The sequence below is a fragment of the Cariama cristata genome, unplaced genomic scaffold (assembly GCF_000690535.1).
Source record: "Cariama cristata isolate BGI_N322 unplaced genomic scaffold, ASM69053v1 scaffold5931, whole genome shotgun sequence".
NCBI lineage: Eukaryota > Metazoa > Chordata > Aves > Cariamiformes > Cariamidae > Cariama > Cariama cristata.
In genome coordinates, this window is record NW_009597420.1 from 1 (window position 1) to 11685 (window position 11685).

At 49.0% G+C, this 11685-nt stretch overlaps 3 protein-coding genes across 3 annotated transcripts; 1 reads left to right on the forward strand and 2 right to left on the reverse strand.

Moving 5' to 3' along the window:
* Nucleotides 1-5: 5 nt before the first annotated feature.
* On the forward strand, nucleotides 6-1645 carry TMEM234 (transmembrane protein 234; the record flags this gene model as incomplete). The annotated part of the gene is made up of 4 exons (XM_009708861.1): nucleotides 6-44; nucleotides 492-558; nucleotides 748-840; nucleotides 1584-1645. Coding segments are annotated over 4 exons (261 nt in total), but the record flags the coding sequence as incomplete, so codon positions are not given.
* Nucleotides 1646-6056: 4411 nt separating this feature from the next.
* On the reverse strand, nucleotides 6057-8835 carry DCDC2B (doublecortin domain containing 2B). Its single transcript, XM_009708862.1, has 3 exons — nucleotides 8558-8835; nucleotides 6764-6895; nucleotides 6057-6231 (listed from the first exon to the last, which is right to left on the reverse strand). The coding sequence occupies exons 1-3, from the start codon at nucleotides 8833-8835 to the stop codon at nucleotides 6057-6059; spliced, it is 585 nt and encodes a 194-aa protein (XP_009707164.1).
* Nucleotides 8836-10411: 1576 nt separating this feature from the next.
* On the reverse strand, nucleotides 10412-11579 carry IQCC (IQ motif containing C; the record flags this gene model as incomplete). The annotated part of the gene is made up of 3 exons (XM_009708863.1): nucleotides 10412-10453; nucleotides 10915-11033; nucleotides 11240-11579. Coding segments are annotated over 3 exons (501 nt in total), but the record flags the coding sequence as incomplete, so codon positions are not given.
* Nucleotides 11580-11685: the final 106 nt, after the last annotated feature.

Sequence of the window (11685 nt, forward strand, 5' to 3'; positions counted from 1 at the left end):
AGCAGCTGCTGGCCGAGATCCGCTTCCTGGGCCTCAACTACAAGGTGTGACCCCATCCGGGCTCCCGGGCCAGGGGGTAGCAGGGTGTCAAACTACCTTTGGGGTCGTTCCTACCTCTTTACTTCTGGACTTGGTGCTTTTGCTTCAACTGCTAAATATTCCCTCTGTCATCAGAATTCTTTATCCTCAGTAATATTTCCTTTAATTACCTATAGCACTGCTCTTCCCATGCAGAATTGAGAGTGCTTTTGTAGGCAGTAGGTCATTAAGCCTCATATTTTGCGTGAAGTAAATACAGTGTGCCTTCTGCAAACTGGGGAACTGGGACATTGAGCAGTTTGTGACTGGCAGCGGAATCACCAGTGTGCCATGTTTCCACTGCCAAACACGGCACAGGGCGAGCAAGTCTGGGCTCCTTTGCTGCCCACTCGCTAGGAGGGTGTACAGTGGGTGTGCAAGCAGCAGCTGACAGGCTTGTGTTCTTCCTGCAGTACATGGTGCCCTTTCTGCTCAATCAAGGTGGATCTCTCCTCTTCTACCTCACCTTGTCATCTGCAGGTTAGTTCTCATTGCTTTCGTGGAGTGGGTCAACTGGGATTTTGGGAGGATCAGTGCTGTTGATTATGCTGGTGACTCAGCTGAACATCAAGCAGCTGTCTTGTAATAATCACAAATAAAACAAGTGTCTTACAATTTGTACAAGATTATCCATTTTAAGCTGTTGGTGTTAAAACTGTTCAATTTCAGATCTGTCCCTGGCAGTACCACTCTGTAACTCCCTGGCTTTGATAGTCACGCTGGTGACTGGGAGGATCCTGGGAGAGGACATCGGTGGTAAAAGTAAGTTACACTTAAAACATTTCCTCACATTGTGTCCTGCATCTATTTGCTGACTTAATAGCGTGTGCCGCCCTCTGGTCTCCTGAAAAATAGCACATACCCACACAAGGGCTTTAACTAGTTAAGTAGTAGTTCTTGCTACAGAACGTGAAAGGGAAGTGAAATGGACTTGTGGACTTGCTAGTAAATTTGAAGACAGAACTGGCTATTCTAAGCTAACAGTTTGTAGGCCTGAGCCTTTAACCATAAGAGAAGCACTAAATAATACACCCACCATGGAAAAGGAGTGCCCCGTAAGCCCCCAAGTGTCAACATCCATCCTTCTATCTTTCCCTTACATCCTACATTAACATTACCCTGCTCAGAAAGTCAGAAAATGGCAGGAAACTTGAAAGCTTAAAAACACCAGGACCTGGCACAATAGCTGTAGGAATACACTAAAGTGTTTCTTTGTTGTTTAAGCCTAGTTCTCGCTAGCCAGACATATAGCATCAGCAAGATTTTCTTAGAAAAGTGCTTTGCCCAATGTACACGAGCTGTCCAAACATCCAAAACCCTTCAGACACATGAGCTGTCCAAACATCCAAAACCCTTCAGAACTGGTGTGGTCCCGGTTGTATCTATCCAGCCATTTATGCTATCCTATTTACCGTGACAGCTGAGCATCGTGTATTCAGCAGTAAGAAGATCTGACTAGTGTTGAACTGTGTAAATTCCCAATAGATTATTGTTCATTTCTATAGGAGCTGCGGCAGGCATGCTGCTCACTGTCCTAGGAGTCACGCTCTGTGTAGCTGGTTCGTGAACAAGACACAGTGAGACGCAGAGGAAGAGAACCTGTTCAAAGGTAACCCCCCCATGGCTGAAGGGGGGGCTTCTGGCTCAGCAGCAGACCGTTCGGCTCAGTTGGACCTAGGAAGCTGTAGTTTGATACGCGGATGCCAAAAAACGTGAAAATGTGGACTGTATTCCCTGAGCACCAGGGTGAAACAGGGCATGTTGCAAAGCCATCTATTTAATGTCTTGAATTAAGGAATGTTTTGTCTGTGAGTGTTTCAAGGCAGGGATGATTGTCTTGTTCAGCACTGGAGGTATATTAAATGGTTAATAAATAATGCAAAGGAAGCTTCTGGGACCAAGTGGTTTTTCTGTAGAAGGAATCTGTTTAGGAACTCTCCCTTTCGTGGCCAAACATGTGAAAGTGGCTTCCTCCACTGCGCTCAGCTGCAGCGTACCAGGTCACACTGCACAGCCCCTTCCACTGAGGTTACCACATGGTTTTTCTCCACTGGCGTCTTGTTGAGCGCCTCTCATCTGTAAAATAACAACGGTACAGTTTGTCCCTATGAAAGGGAGGGTGGATTTCTTTTTAGTGACATTATCAGTCCAAAATACCAGCTAGGTCACAGAAGGAAACGTTTTTGTTACCCTTGTAATTAATCAGAAACACTAGGGAGGAGAATACAGAAAGCCTTGCACAAAGAGGGTTCATTCAAGAGCTCTTTATTACTATGACTCTTCCTAAATCAGGCAGATGCTCCTAAAACAAGTTAACAGAAACATGTGTATAGTTTTGGGAACAGGTTTGATTGCTGCAAACATTATCCAAGCATTCCAAATTAAGAGGGACAATGATGCAACAAAATCTCTTTATGACATAGAACAAACTTCATGGCAGACATTTTGTTACAAAGATGTGTATTCTATTTGGTAATTCTTCCTTCCCAAGTTCAGATACAAACCACCTTAATTAGAGTGCAGAAAAGCAGCCATTTCCTCTGAGGAAAGAAGGAATATGTTCCTTATTTAACAACATTGTGCATCTGATTCATTGCTCACTGGTGCTCCGCTTCTCAAGCCTAGATGATGAGGATGACTGATTTTAGAAGAGTTTGTTAATTCATCCAAAAGCCTGGACGGTTTGTGGCATTACAGAAATCCAGGATTCAGGTGCTTCTGTTATCTGCAGCTGTGCAGAGCCGTGTACCTAACTGTCCCTCATCTCCCATCACACTCTCTTTGTGAATTCTTCAGAGCTCTTTGCTGCCAAGGGCAACATGGTTTGGTGCTTTTCATCCTCAGAGTCACTCGTGTCCCTTTTCCTTGCTACAATGTTTTGTGATTTGTCTGTAGCCTGCGCCTTTTTGCAGTGAGAAAGAAACACAGTTATTAACATAGCACTTCACTATTACACAAAGATTCTGGGACTAAATTCCTGGATTCCATTTCCAGGTGGTTTTGGTATGCAAACTTGGGTCTCTACATTGAATTTAAAGGTAGTTTATTTAATGCCTAATGATTCTCTCCCACTGCAGAGGAGAGCTGTGACACTCAAATCATAACAACTGTATAGCAGTGTGACTTGGGGGAAGAAGGCCAACAGAAAACAACGGCATCAGTGCCCACCCCATGAAGAAATGCCGGCCCAGCCTCTAAAGCAAATACAGCACACCAGGCTCCACATTGAGCCAAGAAGTCAGGAACCATTAGGTAATTCTTTCCTAGGGCTTTCTCTAATTTAAGTTCAAAGGAGTTGTTTTCCTTTGAAGTTCTAATTAATCCAAAGAGACTACCTAGGCAGAACTGTGAATCACCTACAAAATAATGTATGTCATCCCATTACATCAGTTCTAAATGTCCTTATGAAAAGTTTAAAACATTAATAGGCCACAAACAATAAGCATCTTGCAGACATTTTTCACACAGAATTTTGTTTTAACAAGAAGTACTTTTTTCCTCTTTAAAAAAAAAAAAAAAGGGTTTAAACTTGTTACTATCTAATAAATGCGTTCAGTCATTTTATGAATTACGTGTTTATTCTCTGCCAGGTTCTAAGCTTCACCTCATGACAGGCAAGTTCTGCTTAACAAGTTACATTTGGGGGTCCTGAATTTTAGTGTAAGAAATCTGAACACAGCCAGGAAGGATCTTAGATGCTTCATAGAACCATGAAGTGGAAAAAATGCCTTACTGTGGTATATCATTTTGGCTTTTGGTATAAGTTCTTCTGCAGCTCTCTGGAACAGGAGTAAGGGTAGAAGTAGTACACACAAAAAGTCCAGGAAAGCCTTTGCTATCCTTACTGTAGTGGGAAGCTGTAGCTCTCACATTCTAGGAGGGAAGCGTTCATTACCCAGGTGACACTCTCTCGGCTTTCCAACGTGCAAAGCCCTGCAGTTACACACTGTCCTCTGGGCTCTGAAGTTCCCCTGGCCGTTACTTTCATCTTTACACATTGTAGAGAAGCGCAGTGCTTCGGAAACCTGACAGATAGGGCTTACAACAAGTGAGAAAACTGAAGGACTTCCCCAAGCAATTATTGTAAACTATTGACTGGTGTGTTCTCACAGGCTGTCTCTGAAGCGCAGGCTCTTGGATTTGACCTCCCTGCTGCGCAAAACCTGGAGCACTGATAGATTCCAGTGGGACCACGGGTACTTCCCTGCAGCAGTGAGACTCCCAACAGGGCAGAAAATATTTTCTCAGACCTGATCAGTGGGTACACCCACCCTTGTATGTTCAGCTTCTTTTACTGCCTGGGCACGTCGCATCTCCTTCCTAGGATCTCTGGTTTTAGAGACACTTCCTTCTGCAAGGAGGGGAAAAGAAAGAAGCTGTTCAGTGGGTGTTGCAGATAGCCATGGCCCGGTCTGGCTGAGGCTACGGAAACGTCCTCATGTGTGCCCAGATGAGGAGAGGAAAGGAGCAGACACAGTTATTGGATGCATCACTGCTTGCTTTCAGTGCGCCTGCAGGTATTTTGTCCTTTAGGTTCAAAGTAAAGTCACCTCTACACTTAAAGCAGTGTCCCTTACCTTGATCAGACCAGTGCTTCACATTCCTGTTGCTCCTGTTTTGTCCTGCATGGACAGGTTTAACATGGAAAACGGACTCTTTGAGGCAAGGTTTCCTGGCTTGCCTTTGCAGTTGTGGAAAAGCAGCTGGGACTTTGTCTTTCTCTGCAGCTCCTGTGGTCTGCACCCTGTGACTGTCCAGCTGAAAGTATTCATCACACACTTCTGATAGGCCTTCTTGATAAAATACTTCATAAAACAAGAGAAACTTTGCAGGGCAATCCCCTAAACACTGCAACTTTCCTCTGTACCAGTCAGGATCAAGGATTACAAAGCTGTAACACTGCATTCTCTGACCGGGGTTTTAAGTTGATACTACAAGTGAAACGGATACAGGGAACAAATAAAACATGTTTTGCAGTCACTACTACCTGCTGAGGTGGTTCAGAAAGAGCAGAATCACCAGCACTGACCTGGGGGGTGGCAGAGAGTTCACCAAACTGAAAACAAACAAAGGAAAGGGAAACTTTAAAGGCAAAATAGCACTTTCAAAATAGCACAGATGCAGTTTGGAACAGACAATCCAGGACTGCCCAGCTGCTGTATCTGTAGTCTCTCTTGGGCGTTTTACCCACACAGTGAGCAGGAAAGATACCCTAGCTCCAGGATGAATGCTGCCTGCCCACCAGCCAAAAAGGAGAAGAGGTGAAGTGAGGCCACCCTAAGGAGTTTTTCTTCAGGCAGTGAGATTTAATTCAAGTGTGATCTGGCTACGTAGCTGTCTCTAGCTCCTCTCCTTTGGGAATGGTGCCAAGCAAGGATGCTGTAGCCATGGCAATTGGGAACGGAGATCGCTATACACATCCACTGTGTGGATGGATGTCTACACAAAAGCAACTGCGATCGTAGCACAAACAGTCCCGCGCCAGCCGAACCACCTACCCTTCTGCGGTATCTTTTGCGCCTGCTATTTGGGTGGTTCCTGTAACAAAGAAGGAGCAGATTCTCAGCATCAGGCTGAAGTCAGCTGTAGGAGGACACAATTTCCCCTTTTCCCCTAAGAGAGAGCCCCTCCAGGTGTTTTTTCTCAGCGCAGGTGGAGCACACCCCACAGCGGATCACATTCCTGTTATATCACGCTGCCCGCCACAGGCCTGTGAAATTCAACGCCTGGCCTAAGGGGCAGGTGCTTCTCACCGCTTGGTGAACACTTAACTGAGAAACAACCAAACCACTTGCTTGCTTTGGCGCCGAACTCTGGATTCCAGGGGCTAACCCTTACACCGAAAGCTTTCAGAACACATTCATTCTTCCTAAACTTCCAACACATGAAGCCAAACTCAAGCCCTGAAGCAGACAGCACTGAACAGGACAGCTACAAAAAGGATGGCTTTAGCTGAAGACTACCAAGGAGAGGATTCCTTAAGCTGCTCGGCCGCAGTCTACGTACCACAGCATCCTGCACGGAGAATCCTGGGGGACCAGCAGCTCAAAGTAAGGCAGTTTTTTGTACTCCTCATTTCCCACTGCCACATAGTAATCACCATTCACCAGCTCCTCCCCACTGGACACCTGGGTTCCATCCAGCCTGCAGAGCCTCGAGGAAGAGAGAGCAAAGGGTTGAGAGCTGCCACGAGACCCTGAACAGCCCCTCAGCACAGAAGCAGTCGAACAAGTGCAAAGTGGTAAACGGGAGTGAGACCAGGCAGAGAGGACCATTCTTAGTATTACTGCGAGGAAGTACGCAGAAATATTACACCTGGTGGTCAGTAAGATGCAGTAGATCTCAGCTTTCGCCTTGGGTGTCAGTAAATAGACATATGAGGAGAAGGTAGGCTGTATTTGTTGGATAAAAGCCCCTCCCTCTAGACATAAACTCCTTTTTATTCCATGCTTTACTGTTTGCTTACTGCTTTTTCACCAGACCACCAGCAACATCAGCCCTCCTCACAAACCCAGGACATTGGGTTATCTCTGATTTAAAGATGAGAAAACCTGAAAAGCACATGAGTGTGCAAAAGCAGACTAGAAGTGGCCATCCGAACTCCCAGTCCTCTGTGCTAATCGGAGCTGCTTGTGTTCTGGACTTAAGGAAAGGGGAGCCAGCAGTGCCTTATCTGGATACCCACGTGTTAACAGCTCCGCTGCGCAGGCCGGCTTTCTGTGTCAGCGTGGCCAGGAGCGCATCCCACTGCAGCGGGGTGCTCTTGGAGAGCGGCAGTGGGAAAGGAGGGCTCTGCAAATCCCCATTCCGGAAAACACTGCAGTAGAAACAACCCAGAACACGCGATGAGCCAGTATTGCTGCAGCTGTGGAAGATGGGGAAAAAAAGCCAGCCACTGATGCCTGGACGGCATTTATAACAAATACTTCTGGTAGAAGCTGGGAATTGTCTCTGTGGGACAGCATTCCCAGGATCTCACAGAGAAATTCCCTCCTCCAGCCTCTGAAAATATTCCCAGAGACCCTCCAAGGAGAAAACACAGAGGCACTTACTGTATCGTGCAGGGCAGGTGGGCACGCTTCTGCCATCGCCCCAAGACGTTTGGCTTCCAAGGAGCGACAGTGCGGAGCTAGAGAGCGAGGACAGTGACAGCCCTGGCACAGAGCCTCCCAGGGCTGTTCCCTTTCCTCCATCAGGAGCTCCCTGCCCTGCCTTCAGGCTTGCTGCTCCTGGGTGGGGTTTCTTGTCAGCAACGCCAAAGCTGGAGAGGCTCTTCACGTAGCTGAGTGTGTTCCACCATTGCCAGTGAACCTCTGAGCACAGATCCTTCCCCTGCACCATGAAGGGGGACAAGGGTACACAGCAGCAGCCCTTGTGCTGTCTCACGTGTCCGGTTCAGTCCTGGGGCTCTTTTGCCTGATCTCGACTGGGCACCTCGCAGCCTTAAACCTCAACTTTAGTTTCATCAGTGCCAGCCCTAATGTCTCTCACACCTCCCCGCGCATTCTGCGCTCCCACCTGCGCCCACTCAGCTCAGGGACTCACCTGCAGACCCTCGCTGTTCCTCGTCCCACGGAGCTCCTTCCTTCCGCGATTTAAATAGCTGTGAGAACAGGACAACGATGTTGCCACGTACCAACCGGGCCGTGGCTGACTAAAGAGCAGTAAGGAAACGACTGACTGCTCTGCCTTGGTGCATCGCCACCAGATGCGTGGGTCGCTTCTGAAACGATTCTCCAGGTGCCTCGCCTCATGGTCTCCCAGAACTTCAGTCTACGTTAAAGTCTGCTACATTTAAGAAATTCCCAGCCAAATACAGAGCAATTCAGACCCCAAGCTAAAGACATCCAGAAGATTTTGTTCCTTTGTGTTACTCACTGATCAAGGCTCCAGGGGCTGACTGGTGTTAATGCAGACTGGACCACCTCCTCAACAACAGGCAATACACACCAGGGAGCCAAATTCACCTGACGGGCACACACACATCCCCTCGAGTGGCAGGCAATGCCACGAAAACCTCTTTAACCCTCTGTATTTCAGGATGAGCCAAAACAGCTCTAGTTTGTGCAGGATCAGAAAACAAAAAACTCCATCAAACGAAAGCAAAAGTATTTGTCGGTGGATACGGTGTGAGTGCCAGCTCTGCCAAGGAAGCGGGCAGCAGAGCCTCCCACACACCACAAAACGAGGCGCGCGGGCGGCAGAGCAGCACCCATCACAACATCCTGCCAGAGAACGCAGGCCTGCCCAACACGTTTTCTTCTGAGAGTCAAGTGACCTTATCAGGAATATGCATTTTCCGCGCAATCCGGAATATGTCCAGTAGTTTCCAGTAGGAAAAGAGACTAATCTGCCTCTGCTTTTCATTGGATTTGTACCCCTCTCACCAATTTTTTTCCATTCACACCCCACTACATTCCCCACAGAGGTGATCTAAAGCTGCTTACCAAACCCAGACACCAAAGGTCTGTCTACTCACTTGAGCTTTTTGAACCTTTCAAAGCCTGCAGCCACGTACTGGCACCCATCCTGCAGGTCTCCCAGCTCAGCGACGCGGTGGCCGTGCCTGGGCGTGTAGAGGCTCCTCACAGCCAAGGGCGCGTGAATGCTCTTGGTCACCTCATTCAGAAATGCCTCAAAGGTCAGGAACCGCCGCTGGTTCACTACAAACTTCCTCCCGGGGAAGAAGGGGTCACCGTTGCGGTACACCACCACATTCTTGGCTGGAGATGCCAGAGCTAAGCCACGGGAGCTCATTCCCCGTGGGTCAAGCGAGCCCCACTGACCCACAGAGGCAGAGAGATCAATGTGGGGAGCGGAGGAGAGCTCCGGCCGCTGAGCCCAAACCCTTCCGACCAGCCGCTCTCGCGCTCTGCCGTCCCTTCCCAGCGCAGTCTGGCGCGACTGGCTGTCTCCATGGACGCAGGCCCAGCGGGAGGAAGTTGTGGGCCTGTCTGGAGGCCACATCAAACAACCTGCAGAGCACGTTTCAGTTTGAGAACCAGGAACCACACGGCTCTTTCATCCTCAAACACCAAGCCCTGCGAGCTGCCTCACCAGCCACTGCGGCCCCTGCGCTGAGATTAAGGAGCTGGGAGGAACAGTAAGTGCCAGTTCTTTACGGCAGCAGCTCACACCCCATCCAGAGCAGCGCTGTCAGAAGGTGTCATCCCCTTGCCATCGCTTGCTACCTACAGGAGACATGCAATTGGTTTCTGTCCCATGTGTACTGGACAAACACCCACGTCCCAGCGCCCACCACCCTTTGCACTGAACAGGTTGCACGGGTCAAAACAGACCACGGACTCACTTGGCTCTGCCCAGGAAAAGGCGGCAAGCCAGACAGGAATAGGCAGATTCCAAGACGAGTGTCAGGAAAGCTTTTTATTCACAAACAAGTTGGCATCGTTCAGGAACAGAAGGATACATCGCCATATGGCAAGAGTGACCGCTCAGGCAGCAGGAACGCCAAGTGTTTGCACGGAAAACTCAGAGTCACAGTAGGGAACCACAGCACCACGTGGAAAATCCCTTTCTGAGGGACCTCGAATGCCCCTGAACTACAGCAATGTACAGACAAAGCGCCAAACCCTGTAAGTCCTTACTTGCTCCCTCAAGCACCAATCTCTCTGCCACACAGAGAGATACTACCAGGGCCAGAGAGGTGCAAGTCGGGAACCAAGGCTCATCTCTAGAAAGTCAGGTTTGACGTGCCACCGCTCCCCACCAACTGCACAGGGAAGTTAGGAAACTCTCCTCCTAACTTAGTACTGCGACTAGGTGTTCCCCAAAGCCTACCACAAGCGCTTGGAGATCCCAGATATTGCGGAGCTGTGACGTGCAGAGCCATCCCAAATACACAGCTCAGATACCGATACGGGTCACACACAGTTGAGTGGGGAAGAGCTTGTTCCTGCAGATTCAAAGCACCTGCTGCCTTCAGGCATTTTAGTTCCACCATAAGTAACCAGCTGGTCAGAAAGAACTTCTGTAAGTGACAATCTTCCCAGTCTCAATTTTCCCACAGGACTGTCCAGCTCAGCCAACAGAAATAGGTTTCTTGTGGAAGGAGGCCTCACTAGGACTCCCTCTAGGACATGTAACCACCTCCCTGGCTTCACAATGTTTAATCCCTGCTTTGACCAAATATTCACATTTAAAAAAAATAAAAGGCTTTCTTTGCCACATTCATCTGAAGGGGAAAATGTCAACCCACAGAGCTGGAGTTCCCCTAAGCTGCTGCTGTCCACGAGGTCATGTCACGACTGCGGTGCTGCAGCCCCACTGCTTCTCCACACCAAGACAAGTGCTCCTCATGCGTGGGAATGCCCTCCTACGGGTCAGGAGTCCCCAGCCTCTGTTTCAGCATTAAGTACTGCAGGAGAGAGAAACCCAAGCATTAACGATTAAATCTCAGAGACCTAACAAGTAGGAAGGCACCCACCCTTGCAGATCACCCAGCAAAATCACTGTCCTTGTCCAGAAGATGCACGAGTCTCACCTTTCAAGCAATGCAAATAGCAGCTCGCTAAGCTAGCCAGTGCCCAGGTACGTACCGCTGCGTCGTACAGATGGGATAGTTCCCACAGTAGCAACGTCCCTGTAGCAGGCCAGGAGCAAAGCTTGTAAGCAGATATCCTGTTTTCCTTCATCATTCCTTTTTTTTTTTCTCCCCCAGAGAAGTGGTGGGAGGGGCACTGCCATCATCCCATCCAATACTTGGGTAACCAAACCGTCACCATTCAACCCCAGCCCCACCACAGACGGCACCGCTCTGGCTGCAGACTGGCACTGGTCTGACCGACAGTTTTGGAAGAGGCAGGGTCAGGCCCTTACGTTTTTACGGCTGACAATAGCTTGTTGCAACCACAGCAACTCCATGATCAAGTGATTTCTGTAGGACTGGAGACCAGCCCGAGTTCGAGGAAGCTCCTTTATGTCCTCAAGTGAAATTTCTGCAAAGAAACGGAAGAATAACCTATTATTAAAACAAAGATTCAGATTACACCTACTGTCTCTCCTGCACTGAGTTGTTCTAACCTCTCCAAGATATTCTCAAGGTTTTGGTTCTCCAAGGACCTACTGTGCTACCTGCCCTCACCACCAGGTCCCTCGGACCAGGCAGGAGGGCACACGCTGCACGCCAGCTCCCGTCTCTTACCCAGGCAGGCTTCAAGGGGCTCTGCCTCCAGGATAGCGCTGTCCCACACAGAGGATACGGTGCTGTCGTTCTGCCAGTCCTCGCTCTCTGCTGGGGCACTGCACCTCTTTTCAGTGCATCTGTTGGCATCAGCCCCAAGATTTGGGGGGCTCACTACCTCGCCTTCACCTGCGGAGCTCAGTTCTTTCTTGCTTTGCAGCTGGGCTGTAGGATTCACACTGCTGCAGCCCCAGTCCTGTTCTGGTTCAGAGGCGTCCAGCTCCTCCTGTGGTTTTTCTGCGCTGGCCTCATCACTTGGTACAGCCTCCTGCGGACCTGAACGCTTCCCTTGCGTTGGCTTCTAAAGGGGCAACGTGCGAGAGATTGAAATATAAGGAAACGAAAATATAAAGATCTGACAGGTGGCTCTGCTGTGGGCCAGAAGCTGTCCCAGCCAGAGAGCTGCC